The 24243-nt window shown below is 37.2% G+C and overlaps 1 protein-coding gene across 1 annotated transcript in view; it reads left to right on the forward strand.

Moving 5' to 3' along the window:
• Window positions 1-24243, forward strand: part of Scp2 (sterol carrier protein 2) — a 179510-nt gene that overhangs the window by 117669 nt on the left and 37598 nt on the right. The window contains exons 10-11 of the mRNA XM_003460957.5: window positions 6617-6764; window positions 8729-8836. Of these exons, the coding sequence (XP_003461005.1) occupies window positions 6617-6764; window positions 8729-8836 (256 nt within the window). The remainder of the gene's footprint in view (window positions 1-6616; window positions 6765-8728; window positions 8837-24243) is intronic.

A 24243-nucleotide genomic window follows, 5' to 3' on the forward strand; every position in this document is an offset into this window, starting at 1 on the left:
CAAAATGTCTTAACCACAGGAAAGATCACCTTTTTCACAAGTGGTGTTGGAAGCCAGTAATGCTGGCACATCCCTGTAATCTAAGCACTTGGAGGCTGAGGCAGGAGGATCATTTGTAAGTTAAAGACCAGCCTGGGTTAGACAGTAAGCTCAAGATTGGCCTGAACTGCATAGCAAGACCTTATCTCAAAAAGACAAAAAATAAATGAACTGTGCTGGAAAAACGGGCTCTGCACATGCTGCAGACTAAAACTAGACCTGTGTCTTATCACTATGCACTAAACTAAAAATGGATCACAAATCTAAATATTAAAACAAACACTAAATTTACTGGAGAACAAAGTAGGTAGAAATCTTGAAGACATAGGCGGAGGTAGAGAGTTCACGAACAAAACCCACACTACATGAGATATACTTCAAAGAATCAACAAGTGGGATCTCATCTTATTAAAAAGCTTTTACACTGCAAAAGAAATCACCAACAAAGTGAAGGGACAATCCACAGAGATGGAAAGACTTTTAGCTAATTGTCCCTAAGGCAGAGGACTTCTGTCTGGAACATATAAAGAATGGGAAAAACCCAGCACCCCCAAATTCAAAGACCCAATGAAAAAATGGACATGTGAGATGAATGCGTACTTCTCAGCTGAAGAAATAGAAATGGCAAATGAATGCATGAAAAAATGTTCAGCATCATTGGTCATTAGAGAGCTGCAAATTAAAACAACTCTGAGACTCCATCTCACTCCAGAAAGAATGGCTACCAACAAGATAGCAACCAATAACAAATGCTGGAGGGGTTGTGGGGAAGAAGGAACTCTTCTCTACCACTGGTGTCCATATAGACTGGTGCAGCTATTGTGTAAGTCAATGTGGAGATTCCTCAAAAAAACCAGGATTAGATGTTCCATTTGGCCTAGCTATTCCCCTTCTGGATATTTTCTCATAAGAATTAAAAACATCATATCACAGTGATATATGTGCACCCATGTTTATAGCAGTACAATTTGTAATAACTGAATTCTGCAAACAGCCCAAATGACCATCAACAAAGGAATGGATAAAAAAAGATATGATATTTTTATACAACAGAATACTGCTCAGCCATAAAGAAAGATAAGCTTGAGACTTTTATAGGTAAGTGGATGCAACTAAAGACCATGCTCATAAGTGAAATAAATCACATGTAGAAGATTTAAAACAGAACCCTGTATCTCCCCCTGTACAAAACAACTCCAAATAGATCAAAGGCTTTAAAATAAGACCTGAAAAATTGAAAGTGTTAGAAAAATAACAGGGGAAACATTTCCCAGGCAATGATATACTATATAGGATTTTAGTAGCTCTGGAAATAAAAGCAACAATAGACAAATCACATTATATCAGATTAAAAAGCTTGTCAACAACAAAGGAAATAATCAGAAAAGTGAAGAGACACTATACAAAATGGGAGACTATCTTTGCCGAAGGATTAATATCCAGAATATATAAAGAAGTAGAAAAATTAGCAGCAGAAGAACAAATACAACCAAATGGGCAAATGAATAAAAAAACAATCCAACAATCCAATTTTCCTGCTAAGAGGAAAATTCATTGCAGCGAATACTTACACTAGGAAAAGAGAAAAGGCTCAAATAAATAATCTTACATGAAATACTAATATACTTGAGAAACAACAAGTAACCAGCTCTACACCAAAATTAAGGAGTGAAATTTATGAGAGAGGAAATCAGTGAAATTGGAACTAAAAAAGGCTATTAAAAATCAGTAGATCAAAGAGCTGGTCTTTGAAAGAATAACTTAAAATAGATAAGCTTTTAGCAAGACTCACTGGGAGAGAAAAGACATCAATGCAATTAGAAATGAAAAAGATGAGATCACAACAGACACTGTCAAAATCCAGAGATAGTGACTTCTTAGAAAATTATTTTCTAACAAATTATCAAGTTTTGTAGAAATGCACAGATTCCTAGACACTAGACAAATACAAACTGTCCAAACTAAAGAAGGCATAAATATGCATAAAAACCCAATAATAAGTTGTGGAGTTGACACAGTAATAAATAATCTACCAACCAAGAAATGCCCAGGACGTGATGGATTTACTGCTAAATTCTACAAATACTCAAGTTCTTCAAAGAAAATGAATGAGATGGACTGCTCCCTAATGCAGTTATACAAGCCAGCATCACCCTGATTCCTAAACCTAGATAAACATCCAACTGAAAAACAGAAAACTATAAGCCAATCTTTTTAATGAAAATACATGCAAAAATCCTCTCCAAGATATTAGCAAATAGAATGTGACACATTATCAAAAAGGTAATTCATCATGATTAAGTAGGTTTCATCCCAGAGATGCAAGGATGGTTCAACATACATAAGTCATTAAATGTAATACATTAAACTGGATCAAAATAAAAAACATCACTTCATGATAAAAATCCTGGAGAAAATAGGTATAGAATATAGGTATATATGCATGTGGTAAAAACTATGACAAACCAATAACCAGCATTATATTATATAGGGAAAAGCTAAAACCATTCCTCCTAAAATTAAGAACAAGACCAAGATTCCACTAGTACCTCTACTATTCAACATAGTACTTGCAACATTTGTCAAAGCAGTGAAGCAAGAAGAAAAAGTAAAAGTGATACATACAGGAAAGGAAGAACTCAAATTATTATTTGCAGATGACATGATATTAGACATAGAAGACCCAAAGAACTACACCAGAAAATGCTAAGAATTAACCAAATTCAGCAAAGTATGATACAAGATGAGCACTTTGAAATCAATGGCATTTGTGTACACTTAACACTGTGAGGAACCTACTATAACAGTAGGTTCAAGAAAAATGAAATATCTAGACATTAACCTAACCAAGGAAGTGAAAGACCTCTACAGAGAAAACTATAGTACTCTGAAGGAGGAGACTGAAGAGTACATCAGTGTGCATGGAAAAATGTCTCTTGCTCCTGGATGGGCAGAACCAATATTGCCAAAGTGGCTATAGTTCCAAAACTTATACAAAACTGGGCATGGTGGTACCCCCATGCCAAGTGACAGCACTTGGGAGGCTGAGGCAGGAGAACTGCTGTAAGTTCAGGCCATTCTGGGCTAAATAATGAGTCCAGGCTGGCCTGAACTGCGTAGAAAGACCCTGTCTCAAAAAAGAAAAAAAAAATAAAACAGGTTCAGTGCAGTCCCAATGACAATACCAACAGCATACTTTTACCTTGTTTTTAGAGCAAACAAACTTAAAATTCATATGGAACCAGAAGAGACCCAAAATAGTAAAAGTTTGGGCAATAAGAACAAAGCAGCAGACATTGCAATACCTGCTTTCAAGCTATACAAAGCAGTAGTGTTAAAAATGGAATGGTACTGGGACAAAAGCAGACACGTGGATAAATGTAACAGAACTGAGGATACAGAAACCTCCCCAAAGATACTCAACTATTTAGTCTTTGACAAAGCGGCCAAAAGTGTATGTTGGAGGAAAAATAGCCTATTCAACAAATGGCTTTTGGAAAACTGGTTATCTGTTTGTAGAAGAATAAAAGTGGGCGCTTACCCTTTACCGTGTACTAATGGATTAACGATCTAAACATTAAAACTTCTGGAAGTTTAAGTACTTGGAAACATAAGTATAGGAAAGGATTTTCTTCTTTTTTTGTACTTGGGATCGAACTCACAACCTCACACTTGCCAGGGAGGCTTTTAGGCCACTGAGCTGCAACCTTGGCAGGAAAGGATTTTCTAAACAGTACCTCAGTTGCACCAGAAATAATAGCAAGAATCAACAAATGGGATTATATCAGATAAAAGGTTGCTATACAGCAAAAAAATTTTACCATTAGAGAGAATATACAACCTACAGAATGGGAAAAACTTTTGCTGGACTACTCCACAGACAGAGGACTCAGATCTAGTCTATATAAAGAATTAAAAAACTAAACTATCTGAGATTAAAGAGAAATAAAGGACACTTTACAGAGGAAGAAATACAAATGGTCAGCAAATACATGAGAAATGTTCAACATCTTTGGCCATTAGAGAAATGAAAATTCAAACATCCCTAACATTCCATTTCACTCTAGAAAGAATGGCAGTCATTAGGAAATCAAATAAGAGCACAGTACTGGCTGTGGTAAAAAAGGAAGCTTTGTTCATTCTTGGTGGGAATGCAAACTGTTACAGCCAATATGAAAATCAGTACTAGAAATTACATATGACCCACATGTCCCTTGTTAGACATCTTTCTCAAAGTGCTTAAGACATCATACTACAATAATATATGTGTAACAATGTTTATAGTAGCATGATTTGTAATAGCTAAATCCTGCAAGCAACCTGCATACTCATTAACAAACGACTGGGGAAAGAGAATGTGGCATTTATATATAATGGAATACTACTCTGCTATAAAGAATGACACATTTGGGACATTTGTAGGACAATGGATGCACCTAGAAAATGTAATATTGGGGGCTGGGGATTGAGCTCAGCGGCATAAGTGCATTGAGCTTACCGGTACCGATAAAAAGGAAAAAGACCAAAAAAAAAAAAAAAAAAAAAAAAAAAAAAAAAAAGAAAAGAAAATGTAATATTGAGTGAAATAAACCAGACACTTAAGCTTAAATACCATATGATGTTTCTCACTTGAGTGAGGCAACATACAAACAAAGTGATGGATAGAAAGAGATCTGTCTTGTGGTAGGGAAGTGATCCAAGAGAACAAAGGGGCAGGGTGAGGAAGTGGAAGAGAGAGGAATAAAGGTGTCCTGGTCCGGGAACCTAGTAACTGCAGTTAATGTAAATGCTATATGCTGTGACATGAGCTAAGACAAATAGTATCAACAAGTTTGGAAAAAGAGACTAGGGAACCTGAAGGGGGAGGGAGAGGAAAGAGAAGGTAATTTTATAAAAAACAAACCATATTATATACATGTATATAATATGATACAAGATTATCTGTAGCTTTATGACTGTACAAGATGACTGTAGCTTTATGAATGCAAATGTGCTAATAAAATAAAAAAGATTAAGTACAGTGACCAGTAAATATATGAGAAACATGCTTTATATTGTTAGCCATCAGAACAATGCATTGAGTCTACCTCAGCAGAGTGGATATTAATACGGGTGAGGCTGCTGAGAAGGAAGCCTTGTGCACTCTTGTAGGCGTGTAAATTAGTATAGCCACTGTATACACCAGATGGAGATTCCTCAAAAAACTTTCAGTAGAAATCCTATCATGTGATTCATCTATCCACTCCTGGTACTTATTCAGAGGAAGTTAAATCAGCATAGAAAGAGCTAATATACTTGCATCCCTTGTTCTTTGCAGCACTATTCATAATGGCTAAGATGTTTCATGTATGTCATACCATGAAGCATTATTCAGCCATAAAGAAGAACGAAAGCATGGCCCTTGAAAATGGATAGAACTGGGGGCTGGGGATTTAGCTCAGCGGCATAAGCGCCTGCCTTGCGAGCAGGCAGTCGTGAGTTCGATCCCCAGTACCGATAAAAAGGAAAAAGACAAAAAAAAAAAAAAAAAAGAAAAGAAAATGGATAGAACTAAAGAATATCACATTAAGTGAATTCAGCTAGACAAAGAAAATCAAATATCACTTTCTCCTTTGTTGGGGGAAAGAAAAAAGATGACCTGAAAGCAGAAAGATGACTTTCAAGAAAGAAAGGGAATGGGACAGGGGGCCCAGAGCAGAGGAAAGATTGTGTGGAACACAGGGTGACAGTGACCAAAGCATAACATATGTATGTATGTAACTTTCACATTAATTAATTTAATATAATTAATGTGTTAATAATTATAGTAACTTTCAAATCCTGATTATAGATTGTGTACAAAATGGAGAAAGTAAAAAGAGTGTTGAGATTTAGGCTTAGTTGAATATTTGAAGAGTCTTTGCTCCCCCACAGGTAAATTATATCATATATTATAGTTTACAAGATGATTTTACAACAGTGTTGTGCATTTGAAAATTACCTTACATCTTGCCTAAGATCACAAAGTTAGGTTTTGGCAGAGGTGCACCTTACCCTCAAGTTTTCTGATTATTGTACATTCTCTGTTATTCCAGTTTTATTTCTTGAAGAAAAAGTAACTTTACATATTCTTTTATTATACAAGAGCAAAGAGGGCAAGTTTACATGTTCTTTTATTACACAAGACAAAAGAGGACCTTGTAAAAACGGTTTTAATCCGATATGATTTTCTGAAAGAAGATTGTGTATTTTATATAGAAATTCTTTCATATTTTTAGTATCTTAATTATAATGTTTTAACTGATACCTTCAATTTACTACAATTACCCATTGTGATTTGATAAAAGTATTCTTTACTCTTTTTGTATAAAGCTAATTATACCTTACTTAAATGTCTGTACTTTATACTACACAATTTAATATTTGCATTTCTTGCCTGGCTATTATTTTATTTAGACTTTCTGTGTAATACAGAGTCAAATGAGATTCCAATGTGTGATATTCTAATCTGTTAAGTTTTTGCAAATAATTCACCTCATAATATTTTTCGGACAAGCCACTTTTGGTACCCTGTGTTTGTGTATGGTTTTGCATTTAGGTTGGTTATGATATGACTAAAGAAGCTGCCAGAAGATGCTATGAGAAGTCCGGCCTGGGACCAAATGATATTCACGTAATAGAACTTCATGACTGCTTTTCTGCAAATGAACTCCTTACTTATGAAGCCCTAGGACTCTGTCCAGAAGGTAATATCTGTGAGGCAGGTAGATTAATTGATGAAATTTCACTGAGCAAGCATCACTTTTACCACTAAACAAAAGTATTCATGAATTTTCTTTCCCTCCACATTGGTTCTGCCAGTGAGCCAAGTGCATGTAACCAGTTTTAGTGGACTTCTTAGAACGTGTAGTTTTGTAGTTTAATATGAGCACCAAGGTAACAAAGTATAAAAATGATTTATATTATGCAAATCAGGAACACTTACAATGGACTTTTAAATTTTAAAAAGGAGATAACCCTATATATAGAATCGCAAGTATTTCTTTTCTTTGCTGTTTTGTTTGTTTGGTTTTTGTATTTTATGGATTGAACTCGTCTTTTGCACTGAGCTGCATCCTCAGTCCTTTTTTCATTTTTTTGTTTTGAGTGAGGATCTTACCAAGTCATTAAGTTGCCCAAGCTGGGTTCAAATGTATGAGCCTTCTGCCTCAGCCTTCTAGAGTAGAAGGGTTATAGGGATGAGTATTTCTAATTTGTGTTAGAAAGGAAAATGAATATTTCTAATTGTGTCAAAAAGAAAATGGAAAAAAATGATTTGGGACATCTGAAATATTTATTTATTTATTTTATATCAACAGTCGAACTCAGGACCTTGCATTTACTAAGCAGGCACTGTGCCACTGAGCTATAACTCCAACCCTTTACTTTCACTTCTTTATGTTTTATTTTTTTATTTTTTTTGGTCTTTTTTGTTTTTAATCGGTACCAGGGATCGAACTCACGACTGCCTGCTTACAAGGCAGGTGCTTATGCCGCTGAGCTAAATCCCCAGCCCCCCTTTTTGTTTTATTTTGAAGAGAATAAAACTAAATGAAATAAAACAGAATAGAGTCAAACAAAACAAAATAAGGCTTGTGGTATAAAATAGAATGTCAAAAGAAAATCAATAATGGTTACCATAATACCTCTTGTAATCTTCAGAGTAGCGTCCTATATACCATCAGACATAATACAATCAAATAAAACAAAACAGAATAAAACCAGTCAAAACAATGAAAGCAATACGGGGCTTTAAAACAAGATAATAGGAAATCAATGACTACCACAATAATGTTTTTCTCTTACTTTTGTAGTTCAATGGCATTTTTGGCCATTTCCCTTAATTTTATGCAGGTGACCTTTTTTTCTTGATTTTTCCTGTTAATTAACAATACTTGGATACTCTGTAGCAGTACAGTTGACCATAGAGATAAATAAATACATTTGGGAAAATTATGAATTTTAAAGCTCTTATAATTATTGTGTCTATCTCAGGTCCTTCCTTTTGGCTCTTGAATCTTGATATATTTGGAGCAATTTTGGAAGGTAGAAAGCTTGTAGGAACAAATAGCTTTTTGATGGCGTTTTTTGGGGGGCAGAGTACTGGAGATCAAACTTATGACCCTGTGCATACCAGGCAGGCTCTTGTGCTGCTGAGCTAAATCCCCAGCCCATACAAATAGCTTTTTAAATGCAGCATGTATCTGAAAAGATTAACCTTTATTGGTCAACATTTATTATTTACCTTTCATAAATGCTTTGCCAAATTGTTGTTAAGCTGTTAAAAAATGTTTACCTTAAGCTGGGATAATGATGCATGGCTGAAATCCTAGCCCTTCGGATAGCTTAGGCAGCAGGATTACAAATTGGAGCTCAGTTTCAGCAATTTAATGAGACCCTGACTTAACTATAGTGCACCTCAATAATCTTGATTAAATGATGCAAATTTAAATTGAGAATCTAAATTCAGCAATATGTTTATTTTTAGGGAACTGAGAAAGAGGATAGACAGATGAATGGGTGCATATGAATGAATGGACTGGGGTAGAGCATTTTTAGATTCCATCTGTATGAAAAAAGCTAGAAGTTCTTGACTATGGATAAATTAAAAACAAGTGATTTGTTGCAATATTATTTTTAATGCTTATGAATGTTACTTTTCATTCGGCAGGACAGAGTGGAGCCCTGATTGATAGAGGAGATAATACCTATGGAGGAAAGTGGGTCATAAATCCTAGTGGTGGATTACTTTCCAAGGGACACCCACTGGGAGCTACAGGTAACACTATTCACATATGTCATAGGCTTTTGTCATTTTTGCTGTAAGTATGGTTTAGTCTTTGCTTTGAATGTAAGTTTGTATTGTCCAAATTTATTACCTGGTGCTTTTAAAAAATCACTACATATTTTCAGTATGTAATAATTACATTTATCGTGAAAAATTGGTACATGGTGGGACAAGATTCCTCAAACGGGTCTGAAAATGGCGGCGAGCTAGGGGATCGAGCGAAGAGTCTCTCCAGAGAATTCAAACTCAAAGCTAAAAAAAAAAGACAGCATGGAGAGGACCAGACAAATCGATAGCGTTTCTTATTAACCAAGACAGTACAGCTGGAGGATTTAAAGTCGTGCTGAGACCGGAGGCTGCAAATCCCGCGCCCTTAAATCAACAAACAGACTCGTGGACCCAGCACGAAAAGCTGAGTTGCTTTTGGGGACTGCGGGAAACTGAGACCCAGATCGAGACTCCAAGTAGCAGCCAGTTCTGCACCGCTGCACCAGAGCGGATGTACAAATCCGGCGTTTCAAATCTAAACGGTGCACAGAAATCTGACCGGTCAGCGCTGAGCCGCGAGTGGGGGAAAAGTGAACAGCTTGATGTGCGGTGGTCCCGGAACGAGGACTTGCACCGGACTCTGGTGAGTACAGAAAACCCCACGGCTGCTGGGTTTGGCCAGAGAACAGCTGGCCCGCCACCACGGGGAAATCAATAACACAGAGTCTGGTGCAGGCATATTAGCCTGGTGGCAGAAACCGCAGCTTGGTGACATCACCAGGTCCCCCTGTAGGGAGGGCTGGTGGAAGACATCTTGAGTCCTGGCAGAGCCTGATTACTTGCTGGCTTCAGCTCCACACAGAGAACTTAGTGGGAGCCATCTTGGTTTTGGGCAGATCTGCTTTTCTGGTGCTCCTATCACAGAGAGGTTTGGAAGAGAACGGCTGGGACCTGGGCAGAATCCTGTGCCATTACTCAGCTGCTTCTGATTCAAAGAGAACTGGCAGGAGCTACTGGGGCTAAACCAAGCCTCTGCTTGGGGCCCAATAAGCAGATACAAAATAGTCACAACTCAGTGACAACCAGAAAGTACAGCCTAATTTATGAACTAACTGACACAGAGGCTAGAGGCTAGACTGTACCGCTCCTACATCCCAGCCTACCCCAGATAACAGCAAATTGGGGAGGACAGCAAAAACTCAAGCCAGCACGCTTCTGAAAGGCCCTAAGCAATTCGGAGAGGGCCAGAGAACTCCAGGACAGTCTGAAAGAAACCAGAAACATGACAAGAGATAAAAATAAAAAAAAATCTCCAGCTGTTCAACAGGAGAAATTAAACCCAAGAGAACTAAACACTGAAGAAAACAAACACAGTAACCACCCTCTACTCGACACAGCATCAGCTGAAATTAAAAAGTACTTACATGATCTCATAGAGGAATTTAAAGATGTACTCCTGATCCAAGTGAGGCAAGATATAAAGAGATTAATTAAAGAAATGACAAGCCCCGCCCAAGAGAACACAGATGGAAGAACTGAGGAAATCAGAAAAGAAAGAGAAGCATCTGAAGAAGAATTTAAGCATAACTTAGAATACATGAAACAGATCCAAAGAGAATATCAGGAAACTAAAAACTCCATTGAATATTGGCAAAATGCCTTGACAGAAACTAAAGACAACCTTCTGAAACTTGAAGAGAGATTTAGGGCTTATGAACGTGAAAGAAAAAGCCTCTTAAAAATAACAAGGAACCAGAAAGAAGCAATTCTAAAACTGGATGATAAAAAGATACATAACCTAAGAATAAAGAATGTGAGTGAGGAAGCAGGAACATCCAAAAATGAAATACAAAAAATATTCACAGAGATATTAAAGCAAAATTTCCCACGTATAGCAAAAAGAAATGATATCCAGATAAAAGAAGCATACAGAACGCCAGCTACCTACAACCAAAACAGATCTACGCCTAGGCATATAATAATCGAGATCCCAGAAATCCACCAAAAAAACAGAATATTAAAAGCAGCCAGAGAAAAGATGCAGGTTACCTATAACGGGAAATCTATCAAAATAACAGCAGACTTATCAACACAAACTCTTAAGTCAAGAAGGGAGTGGGGAGAAATATTCCAAGTCCTGAAGGAAAAAAATATGCAACCTAAGTTCATATATCCGTCAAAACTCTCTCTAAAAATTAATGAAGAAATAAGATACTTTCAAGACAAGGAGGAACTGTGGGAGTTCATGGCCACCAATCCAACCCTACAGAGAGCGCTGAAGGACATTACAGAGAAAGAGAGGAAGAGATATCAGGATTACAGCTACAGTGGCAGAGAGGCCTCAGTGAACTGGGCAGACCATGGAATGAGGGAATAAGATGGACAAATTATAGCAGAAAAGTGGAGTAGCAGACATGAGGCAGAGACGGTAAGCTAGTCTTTAGTAGAGACAGCTCTGAAACTATATTTAAAAAAAAAAAAAAGCAGAGGTCATTGCTAATGGTGTATAACGATTTAAAAGACACAGTAGTCCTAGTGCCATATTTAGATTGAATTAAATTTGTTCTGGTCTGTCCACTCATATCAGATTTGAGGACACAGACCTCTAGAACCAAAAATAGCAGGTTATACCATGGTAACTATCCTTACTTTCCTATTGACTTAGGCTGAAATCCTGTATTACTTACATTGTCTTACTATGACTGATCTTAATTGTATCTGAATCATAAGACTATTGGTTGGCCTTGACTGATCCTATTTGAAATCGGTATGCGTGTTAGAATCAACCCTAAAAGTAGAGGAAACTACTCTGAGCATGACAAGATGTAAAGGATATCCATACTGGTATGAATCAGTAACAGCTCTCAAATACTACAATGCAGTCAAAGATAAGTTTTTATAAAAATAGGTGATAGTATGTTTAACTATAATAAGCCAGTGTTGTCGACAAATCTATTGAAAATAACAAGAGAAAACATAGTAGCTACAGAAGATCATTTATATTATAGTTTTATAAGTCTTATCCATTGCATGTTTATCTAGGAAATTGTTTCGCTGTCTTGTTATGACTTGGTTTTCCCTATAATACAGAGAGGATAGGAACAAATACTCTGAGGAAGAGACCTGAAAAACTCGAGGCTTATTTTGTAGCATTATAATATAAATTCTAGCAATCTATTGCTTGCTGATTAAAATGACTCTGGACTGGTTTCTTCAGCTCAACTTCAGCATATGCAGAGATGGGGACGGCTATCACAAAGAGAATGAGAGATGCGATGGTAGTTGGTATTGTCTTCCCTAATTTGGAACTTGAGGACCTAAAAAGACTCCATCATCCTGTAATGATTTGATTAGTTCTATAATATGCAATAAGTATAGAAAGTGGGTGAAGTTAGGGACAACTATTTGTAAGAAGCTAGAGACAGTTAGATAAGGTAGATCTCCAGTGGGCTTGCTTTGAAATCTGTATTTCTTTAAATTGTTTTTTATTTATTTATTTTTTAATGTTCTGTTCTGTTTTGATATGGTTAACCTTATCCTCTTAGAGATGTAAAACAAATAGGTGGGACTGATAATCATATTATGGAGCTTTTGTTCGGCCATAGAGCAGAATGGTTTGTAGGGTCACTTTTTTGAATGTCATTCTAAATACTTTAATTCTATAACCTGAACAGCCATTTCGAAGATGACAATTTGTAAATTATCAACTGGCAATTTCTTACCTTTTGTTTGTCTGTAATTTAGTATTATTTCTACCCTTTTTTTTTTATCTCCATGTATTTTTTTTCGTTTCCTTTTCTTTAAATAAAAAAAAAAAGAAAGAAAAATTGGTACATGTACATAACACATCTTAATTTTTTTAGGCCCCCTTTTCTTCCTTTCTCTCCTGGCTGTATTTTCCCTACCCTTTCCTCCCTCCATCCCTCCATCTTGCGCGCGCTCTCTCTCTCTCTCTCTCTCTCTCTCTCTCTCTCTCTCTCTCTCTGTTCCATTTTATTTTGCTCTTATATTTTGGGTTTCTTAGATAAGACAAATCATGCAATATTTAAGCTCGTGTGTCTGATTTATTTCACTTAGTGTTAAGTCTCCAGGTGCATCTGTTTTCCTACAAATTACTCAAGTTTATCCTTGTTTATGACCGAGTACTACTCTGTTGTATGTAAATATCACATTTTATCTGTCCATTCTTCTGTTGATAGGTGCATAGGCTGCTTCCAAGGATTAGCTATTATGCATTACGTGGCTATAAATTTGGGTATGCATTTGTCAATGCAAAGAGTGAATTTAACTTTTTGGTTAGGTCTTTTATTTTGGGGGTCTAGTTTTTGAGTTCTTTATATATTTTAGATATTGATCTTCTGTCTGAAGAACAGATGGCAAAATTGTTTTCCCATTTTGTAGGTTGTCTCTTCTCTCTATTAGTTTCTTTGCTGCGCAGAAGCTTTTAATTTGATATAATCCCATTTTGATTCTGGGTGTTAATCTCTTGTTCAGTTAGGGTTCTGTTCAGAAAGTTCTTGCCTGTGCCTGTGTCTCCAAGAGTTGTATCTATTTGGAGCTGGACATGGTGTCACACACTTGTAATCCCAGCATTTGGGGGGCTGAGGCAGGAGTATCATTAGGAGTTTGTGTTGGTTATTTCTCATTGTTGAGACAAAACAACTGGTACCCAAAATTAAGGACGAAATGGTTTATTTAGCTCACAGTTTGTAGGGGTTTCAGTTGGGAATCAGCTAGGTCCAAGGCAGAGTGGCATTGTGAGAGGTAATAGTCCAACGTAGCAGAAAACTGCAAAAGTAACAAGAGCAAAGAGGAATGGGAGGACAAGCTTCTTTTCTCCTTTATATTAATAATATGCCGGCTACCCACTGGGTGGGTGTCGCACTCACACCATCTCCACACCCTCCTCTTCCACAGGCTCAGGATGTTTACAGAGTGGCCCCTGGCTAAGTCACTTGGATAAATTTTTATACTTCTCAAGTTGGTACAAAGAACAACATCCTAGAGCCCTAAGGTCATGTTCTCTACACCCTAGGATGTAGAACTGCTGAGGTACTTATTTAAGCTTCTAGACTTCTTATGTGGACACAGTGTCTCAAACATAACAGTCCACCCCTTTTCATCTTGACAACCAGATATATTTCTTTAAACTAGTTTCTAGATACAAAGACATGCTTATTCTTGGTGACCTTTTTTTTTCTTTTTGGTACCAGGGATTGAACTCATGACCTTGCGTTTGCCAGGTAGGCGCTTATTAAAGCACCATGACCTAAATTGCCAGCCCCAAGACATGCTTATTCTTACCATTTCACAACTTGAATGTATAACATAGGCTTAACAGTCCTTAAGAACCAGTATTATGTCGATCAACATTATATTATATTGGAACCATAACATTTCGTCCTTGGACCCCCAAAGACTCATGTACATTTTTTTATGTAAAAGGCAGTTAGTCTATTTTTAAGAGTTGCCACAGTCCTAACAGTTTCATCATTGTTGAAAAGTTCCAAGTCCCAAGTCTCCTCCAAGATGTAAGGCAAGCTAAGAGTTTCTTAGCATGAGCCCCTATAGAAATGAAAAGTTAAACACTTCCAGTATTCAGTGGCACAAGATAAACATTTTTATTCCAAAAGTTACAAGGAAATCCAAAGGACTGGGAGCGAAGTAAGTCCAGAATCCAGCAGAGCAACCATTCAGTCCTGTAGTTCCATGTGAAGTATCTGAGGCAATCAGTGGCAAATTGTGAGCTCCAGAGGGCTTGCGTGGTTCTCCCTACTGTACTTCTGGTGGGTGTAACTCCCGTGGCTTCTCTCTTAGGCCTGCTTTGCTCTCTCCTTGCAGTTTTACTTAGACGATCCACATTACTGGGTTTTCCAAACTTCTGGGGTCTCTATTGCACATTTGGCTTCACCCTCACAACTTTGAACACTGCCCTCTCACAGGCGTGCTGTTTTCTGAAATCAAGGTGAGAGCCTTCTTAACTCTGTAACTCTTGCATTCTGTGTGCACCTAAAACCAGCACCACATGGATGATGCCAAGTTCTGCTGCCAGCTGGAGCAGTAACTAGACTTTCCTCTCTCTTGGCTACAGGGGCTGAATGACTGGATTACTGGGCACTCTGAATTCGATTTGGAGGAACAGATTTTCTGTACCGCCACCATTTTGAAACAGAGTTCAAGTCCAGCCTGAGCTGTAGTGACTCCAATGTCAGCCTGAATTACATAGCAAGAGTCCTTGCTGTGACTCAAAAACCTTAAAAAAAAAAGTTGTACCTGTTTTATCTTCCAGAAGATTGTTTCTATTTTATAATTTAGTTCTTTGATCCACTTTGATTTTTAAAAATTTTTAACTATGGTGCACCTCAATAATCTTGATTAATTGATACAAATTTGCAATATGATGTTCCATCTTACCATTTGTTTTAATTTTTGCTTCCATCTCCTTGATTTTTTTCTTTCACTTTCTTTAAGCCATTTAAAAATTTAACCGGATACTTTTTAGTATTTTCTCCTTAATCGTTCCTCCCTCTCTCCCTTCCTCCCTTCTTTGCTTTCTTTCTCTTTCTTCCTCCTATAATTTTTTGAGACAAGTTCTTGGCTGTGTAGTGCAGGCAGGCATTGAACTCACTGTGTATCCAAGACTGACCTTGAGCCCACAGCAATCCTCTACCTCAGTGTCCCGATTATAGGCTGGGATTATAGGCGTGCACCACTACTCCTAGCCTCTCCTTTTTTAAATTACTACTTTAAAAAATTTGAACGGTGCTCAAACGGGATGCAGTATGCATCGTTCACTTACTAGTATCCCTTCAAATATTATTACACCATCTGACAGATAGTGCAGGACTATATATTTTTGTTCACCCCTTCTATTCTTTGTGTTATTGTTGTCATACATTTGCTTCCATAAATTATAAATCTTACAGTGTAAAATTGCTTATTTTAAACAATCTAATATTTTGAAAGAAATTTTAAAATGAAGGAGATGAGAGTGTTACAAATAGAAGTGGCAAAATAACAATATCGGAAAATCCTCTTCTTTATAAAGTGTCAACTCTGGCAGCAATTACCAAGATCAACTGTTTTCATAACTTTGGAAATTATCCAATGATTTATTACCACAATCTGTATTTATTTAAAACAACAACAAAAGAGCCCCAAATCTGTAAAAGTAGCGGGTTTTGTGGTGTTTAGCTTGTCTTAATTTCATGGCTTCATGGGGACCCAAACACCTAATCATGGTGGCCTCGATGGCTCAGAAAGGGTCCAAATCGACTTGCAGGTTTTTCAAAGCCTCATCTTCAGAGAACTGTCATTATTTATCTCCGTGCCTGTTTCCAGGTACACTCTACTTGAAAAATTTATCTTTATTAATCTGACTGAAAATTCAACACAAAGAGTGTTTCTCCCAGTCAACAACAGCTATTTAACTGTGGTGTCGTTTAGGGATGATAATAAACTAACCAAAGGGCTTAAAAGGAAAAGCTGGGGAATGAGATGTCCACAGGGGCTTTGAAGAGATTTCACGCATTCTGGGGAATCTAGAAGGCCAAGTACATATGTAATGCTGTGCACATGGCCAGGGCTCTAGGCATGCCAAGAAAGGCCTCACCTCTGACTAACCTTGGGCTCTGCACAGGCAGAAGTGGGGCGGAGCTGGTAACCTGCATGGTGGGTTTGATCTGAACACACACATGGGCATAGAACCTCAGCAAACACCAGACTTTTAGTTCCAGGTGTTTGAGGAAATCTCTACCTAGTCAGTAACTGCTTACTAAGTTAACCAAGAAGAAAATTCCAAGATAGACATATGTAGTAATATGTGGCAAACAATACAGCAGTCATTTGTGTCCATATGTGACAAAGAACAGAAACTTTACAGAATTAGTTTGAAAAAGTCACTAAATAAACAGTAACAGGAACAAACTATGGAAAGGGGAGATAGTCTGATTAATTTGTAGAATAGCCATAATACATTTCTATAAACGTCCAATTTGCAATAAAAAATACTATGAGATTTGCAAAGAAACAGTGGCCTGTATACAAGGGGGAAAAGCAGTCAATAGCAACTATCCTTTCCTTCCTGAGAAAGCCACGATATTGGATTACTAGATGAAGACTTCAGCTATTGCTTGCATAGTTAATGAACAAAGAGGAAGTATATATAAAGAACTGAAGGAAAATATGTAAATGTTTTACCAAAGTAGGGAATACTAGTACAGAGATAGAAATTACAGAAAAGAACCAAACAGAAATTATAGAGTTGAAATCCAGCACAAAGATCAAGAATAAACACGTAAGTTTTAGTGGCCATAAAAAATAAAGATGTAGGCGGAAAAAAGAGCCACTTAATGAGAAGAAAGGCTCAGCCCATGGAGAAGAGCATTTAAAAAGTAAGAGGCCAGAAATGTTACAGAGTAAAGGAGTCCTTTGGATTACAAAGTCATTGTGAGTCCTGCAGCAGTTACGTTTTTCATGGAAATCCATGGGATTCAGGACGAATTAGAGAAGAGAAAATGGCAGTAATAGTGCCAGTACACTGTTAGGAAAGGAGGTTATGAATGGAAAGGACTGTAAGGGGGATTTACCTGAATTTAGGTATGTGTTCTGTGTGAAAGAAGTTTTAGATTTGATCCTAAATTCTTCAGATCTTTTCTGTATAAAGCTTAGTTTACTAGTACTAGTTTCCTTATGTATAAGATGAGAATAAAATGTAGTCCTTCTTACCTAAGGCTATGCTGTGGATTCAACAGAGAAATGTATGTATGTAAGTATTTATAGAGTTCCCCAAAGACAGAAGGAACATAATAATTCCTGGTATTCTTTTCTGTCATTTCTACAAAAGGAAGTCCTTATGGATCGTTTAACTAGCTTTTGGTTTTATTTTTTTTGTTGTTTTATTTTTTGACCAGCAGTAGTACTCTTGCTTATATCATAGCATGGAAAATAATTCATAACTATTTCAGGAAAAGAACACTGTTTAATTTATATAGAAAATATTTTTCTTTCTATTCTGACAGCCACACAGCATCATCTCATCTCTGTGTAAATGTTGTGCCCAGTGCTACACAAATGTTATTTTAAAACATTTTCTCTTTGGTAAGTAGACTAACTTGGTTTCTTAAGTTTAAAAGAAAAAAGAATCAAGACAGTTCGGCATTTATTCTTGTTGCTAGTGGAACATAGAAAAGTCAAATAATAAATATTTCTGTGGCATGGTGACTGAAGCCTTAAAAAGTCTCGGGGTGTGTGTGACTGTACTCTCAGTTCTGCTTCAGCCAGATCCTTATTTACTGCAGAGGAGATCTGTGTTTCATCAGGAGCTAAGTGTGGCATTTAGTTAGTCGTTTTTATTGACACAGAGCTTTTTTCTCCTCTGAAGCAGCATGTTTTTGTCATAATGTGTTGTGAGATAATGTGCCGTTCTGAGATATTTTTGTTCTTCTATTCATTAAAATATTCTGAAATAATACTGTAAAGTAACAATACAATTTTCATATCCATATCTTTTCTTAAATCTGAGGTACAGTTTGCAACAATAAGGTATATACTTCTCACAGGAAAACTGTGCCTACGTATTTGTAGCACTATTATTCCAAACAGCTAAAAAATGGAAATAGCCTAGGTCTATCATCAACTGACGAGCAGACTGACAGAACGTGGTATGTTCATACTATGGAATACTCTTCAGCCAGGAAAGACATGAAGTACTGATTCATGCTACAGCATAGGTGAACCTTGAAAACATTTTGCTAAGTTAAAGAAAGCAGGCAAAACAGATCATATCTTAACAACATTTCCAGAATAGGCAAATTCACAGAGATGGAGAGATTTGTGACTTCTTAGGACTGAAGGACGTAGAAAGGTACTAGGAGAGGAAATGGAATTCCATTCTGAGGTGATGAAAATACCCTAAACTTGACTGGTAATACTTGTAGATACCTGTGAACATACTAAAAACCATTGAATTGCAGATTGAAATACATAATTTGTTTTAACAGTTGTATACATACAGCTAACTACCAAAACTAGATATAGCACACTTCCACCACTGTGGAAACTTCAAACCTATTTTTCTATTAATCTTCTGGGGGTTTTTGTTTGTTTGTTTGTTTTTGTACTGGGCATCAAACTCATGATTGTGCACTTACAGGCAGGCGCTTGTGCCACAGAGCTAAACCCCTGGCCCTTAATCTTCTGTTTTCCTCAAACATTCCCCTCTCACTTTCCACCACTACCAGGGTAAAGCTTTTGGCTTATGTCACTGTAGATTAGTTTTGCTGATCCCAGAACTTCATATAAGTGGAACTGTTCAATGAGTATAGATAGTGAAATTATACAGTGAGTATGTATACTCTTATGTGTGACTTCTCTCACTTAGAATAATGTAAGGTTCATTCAAGTTTTTCTCAAGCAACATAAAACAGAAAAAAGCCAATCAAAACAAAACAGTGTAAGTGAAACAGGACTTCAAAACAAAATAATAGAAAATCAACAGTGGTTACCATAATGCTTCTTATCTTCAAAATCTTCAGACATAGTAAAAATCAAAACAAAACAGAACAGAATAGAACCAATAAAAACGAAACAATGAAAGCAATAAAGGACTTTATTTGGATTACCAAAATATTTGGATTACCATAATAAGTCTTGGTATCTTTGAAATAAGTCTTGGTATCTTTGAAATAAATATTGGTATCTTTGGCCCATGCCACCAGATATAATAAAATCAAACAACACAAAATAGAATACAACCCAACCAAACAAAAAAAAAATGAAAATGATACAAGACCTCAAAACAAGATAATAGGGAATCAACAGTAGCTACCACCTTCAGAAGATCTCTCATAGATGCTATATAGCATATTGTTATCCTCTGAATAGATGATCAGACTACAGGCCTTAGTCCTGCAAAGTCAGTGAAACACTAACCACTGCAAGCATTAAGTTGCATTTTACCTCAGTAGCTATCGTTGCAACCTGTGTTTCTCCAGATCAGCTGAGCACTTATTAGGAGGAAGTGTGCAGTTGGGGGGACCTTGACTCCTTTTGTCTCCCAGCCTGTGCGCCAGAAGGGGCTGGTGTCTGGTTCTCCCCACAGTGGCCCACTTATGGCACTGACTCACAGGGACAGCTTGGTTTCCTGTTGGCTTCTTGTTCTCCTCCCCTGCAGTCCACAAATGGCACTGACTCATGGAAAGAGCTGTCATCTGGTTCTCCCTCCCTGCAGTGGCCCACACATGGCACTGACTAGCAGGGAGGGCTTAGCCTCCTGTTGGCACTTTCTTTTCTTGTTTACTCTTGGTTTTATTTCTTAGTCAATCCATATTAATGTTTTTTATAATTATTACACTGCTACAAATACATATGTGTTTATAACCTGTCTGGATATGTGGGTGTATTTATCACATTGTAAACCACTTTTTTCACTTATATCTTAAACTTTTTCTGTACAGATATTCTTTATTCTTTTTGATACCTTTATACCTTTCTAATTTATTTTTTAATTTTTTTAAAATTTTATTTAAGGAGAAAAAAAAGCAGAGAAAGGGTACAAGTTATACAGATTTACAGAAAAAAATAAACAGTAGGAAATCACTAGTTAATGGATTACATATTGTCATCTTAGAAATAATTGTTCAAGTCACAAAATTAAAGCTTGTAAAGTGCACATTCCAACAGTGAGACTGCAAACAGTTCTGTTCAATGATCCAACAAAACTCAGTGATATCATCATCTTTCTTATACACTTATATATACATGCAGTTATATTGTTTAGAGCACTTTCTTTTCCTCTCTTTTGTACAATGACAATTACCCATTTTGGGTTTTGTTGCTCCCACAGTTCTTATTACTTTTTTGGAAGGGAGTAGAACCAAATGTGACCTAACAGAACAGAGTCAATCAAATCAAAAGGGTGGACATAATAGATAATGTAAAAGCATAATACAAGGTGATCAACAATGGTTACCATAATGCCTCCCGCTATCTCTAATAGAATTGCCTATATCATCAGTTATAATAAAATTGAACAAAACAGTAAAGAACAAAACCGACAAAACCAAAACATTGGAGACATTATAGGTCTTCAAAAGTAGATAATAGTTATCAATAATGGGCGTTATAATGAATCTCACTATCTTCACAGTTGTTGCTTAAACTTTCGAACCTGTTACTATCAAGCAAAACAGAATAGGGGGACATCAATCAAAAACAAGATGGTGAGAGTAATACAGGGCTTCAAATCAAGATAATGGAAAGTCAAAGTGGGTTACTATAATATATCGTGCTATTTTTTATTTATTTTTCCCTTAATTAAAAGGATAAAAATAAAAAAGTAAATAATGAATTGGAGATTGAGATAAAAGAGGGCATAACAGCAAAACAGCGCAGATCAAAACATAACCATTTAAGCAGAATAGTGTTTCACCACAAGATAATCCTGACATAAAAGTAGTTACCATATTGTCTCTTTCCTTGAAATCTTTGAGTATAACTTCGTATACTGTAGCATCAAATATATCAAAACAATGTAAAACCATTTAAGAGAATGACAGCATTACAGGGTATTTAGAATCAACCAACAGAAAACAAACAATGGTTTCTGTATAATCTCCTTGTCTTTAAAAGTTTTTGCTTATACTATCATACATAATAAAATCCGATAAGATACAACCTGTTTAGACCAATGGAGACAGAAGAACAAAAGCTTGATGAGACTTCAAAACAAGATGATACTAAATTAGTATCACCTATTAAGACGTCATTTTCTCCAAAATTTTCTCCTATCATCCAATCTTCTCTGCCTCATTTCTGTTGAGCTCTTTTTCTGTCATTAGTTGTCAGTTTGTCTTCTTCATTTTGTTTTCTGCTCCATTCATTGTGGCCTCTCTGCCACTATTTCTGGATTCTTTGTATTTTTCTTTTTTAGAATATCCTGTAGTATTCTCTGTAGAGTTGAATTGGTGGTTGCATATTCCCCTAGTTCCTCTTTATCCTGGAAGCACCTTGTTTTTCCATCAAGTTCCAGGGATAGTTGTGCAGGATATATCCATCTTGGCTGGAGATTATTATCTTTCAAAGCTTGAATTATTTCCCCCCACGCTCTTCGTGATTTGATGGTTTGTGCAGAGAAATCTGCTGTAATTCTGATGGGTGTTCCCTTGTAAGTGGTCTGTTTCTTGTCTCTGACAGCTTTTAACATTCTGTTCTTGTATTGAATTTCTGGAATTTTGATTATTATATGCCTGGGTGTTGCTCTGTTTGGGTTGTAGGTGGCTGGGGTCCTGTATGCTTCATACAAGTGAGTATCTTTACCTTTTGCTAAATTAGGAAAATTCTCCTGGATTATTTCTGTGAATAGCTTTTGTAGTTCATTTGTTTGTGTCCCTACTTCTTTTATGTTCTTAATTCTTAAGTTATGGATCCTCTTATCATCTTCTAGTCTTTGTATTATTGCTGTTTGTTTCTTTGTTACTTTTAAGAAGTTTTTCATTTCATTCTCCCATATTACAAATCTGCCCTTCAGTTCAGATAGTCTGTCCTTAGTTTCTTTCAAGCTGTTATGCCATTTTTCGATAGAGTTTTTAGTTTCCTGGTAGTCTCTTTGAACCTGCTTCACGTATTCTATGCTTTCTCTATTTTCTCCATCAAACAATTCTCCCCTCTTTTTCTGATCTTCCATTCCACCATCTGTTTTTTCTTGGGTGGTGCTTAGCATTTCTCCAACTATTCTGCATACTTCTAGCTTCAGGTCATTGATAACTTCATTCCTGAACTGATCTATGAGGCTCTCTAGATGGCGCTTTACGCCTATTGGTGCAGTGTCCACTATTGCCTGTTTCTCAGGATTGGGGCCGAAGGGCCTTTCTTGTTGCTCCCTCTTTCCATATTCTTTGTTCCTTATATATGCAAGCATATATAGGAGGCCCAGCTTCCTTTCCTGTCAGCCACAGTCTGATTGAATTGCGCCTGCTAGGTGTTCCCGCCCACCGCAGCACTCCAGGAAGTTGCAGATCAGGCAGCCTATCCGGGGCCCATCCCTTCAGGTCACCTTCAGGTGCTGGGAACTGGGTTGTGCTAGCCTACTGGGTCACAGCCAGCAGCATCACGTAGGCTAGGCACTTCTCACCAATCCCGCTTGAAAGGGGGATACGTGGCTGAAGTCGCCGCAGCGCCCTGCTCCCGCAAGTCTGCCCAGTCCCAGAATGTCCTCTGTTGGAGTCTCCCAAACCGTGGGAAGAGTGTCAGTTTCTCTCACTCACCTCACCGCAAGTCAATGCACAGCTGCCCGCCCGCCTTGTTTTCAACTCCGTTTGCCGATTCCCGTTTTCAGAGCTTCCGCGCGTCTTTCTCCCTGCGGAGCCGACGTAGACGCAGCCACCGCGCAGCGGGAAACCCAAATCGCAGCTTCTAATGCCGCGGGCTCCATCTTCCACACTGAGGCTTTTCTGTTCCTGTTACAGCACCAGGATTGCACTCCAAGTTGGTTTCTCTCAGCCCAGTTTGTTCTTGGGTCAGCAGGGCATAACTCCACCTGCTCACGACTCCTTACTCTGCACCATTCCTGAATTTCAAGCTGGTTCTTTCAGAGAGCCTCCCTAGCTGCTGCTATCTGTCCGCCATGTTCTCCCTGCGTCTATACCTTTCTAATTTAAAGAAATTTACCTAGTCACTCACTTACCTATAAGCATGTATAATGTGTTGTTATTGCAGTGATGTTTCCATAAGCATCCCTGTATCATTCTATACAGTTACAAATATATTTAGAGAATTAATTCTAAACAGTGGATTAACTACATCATTTGATGGCATGTACTGTATTTAAAAACTGGTAGGGATTGCTGCATTGTGTTCAGAGAAGACTGTATCAATGTAGAGAACCAACGACAGTATGGCGATGCTTGTTCCTCTTCAATATTGTCACCACTGGATTATCTATCAGATGGCCAAACTTTTCCCAGTTTTGGAGAGTCATTCATTCCCTCCCTGGGTACTGAAACGCTAACCCCAAACACCTCAGAAAGATAAAATTTACTTAGTTTTTAAAATATTCTAAAAAGGAGACACATGTCTTCCAGAGTATCCTTTCATAGCTCTTTCCAATATTTATGTCTATGCTGTTGATAAATTTTCCTATTATTAGTCTTTGAGGAATAGTACCTGGTAACAAGAAAGCAGTTTAAGGGGAAAACTGAAAAATCTTGATGACTTGAATGATAGTCTGGATAGAGAGGAGGAGTTACTGAAGAGTAAATGTTTACTTGCTACATATTGCAGGTTGGATATATTTCAAGTAAATCTGACTCATGGCCAGCTGTTACGTGGCCCAAGAAAGAATTCAGGCTGGAAAATGTATCAGAATGACAGCTTTGAGTAGTTTAAATATTTTTCCCCTGGTTAGTTGGATA

This window comes from Cavia porcellus, unplaced genomic scaffold, assembly GCF_034190915.1.
Source record: "Cavia porcellus strain 051 isolate PalLab524CR breed Dunkin Hartley unplaced genomic scaffold, mCavPor4.1 scaffold_25, whole genome shotgun sequence".
Classification (NCBI taxonomy): domain Eukaryota; kingdom Metazoa; phylum Chordata; class Mammalia; order Rodentia; family Caviidae; genus Cavia; species Cavia porcellus.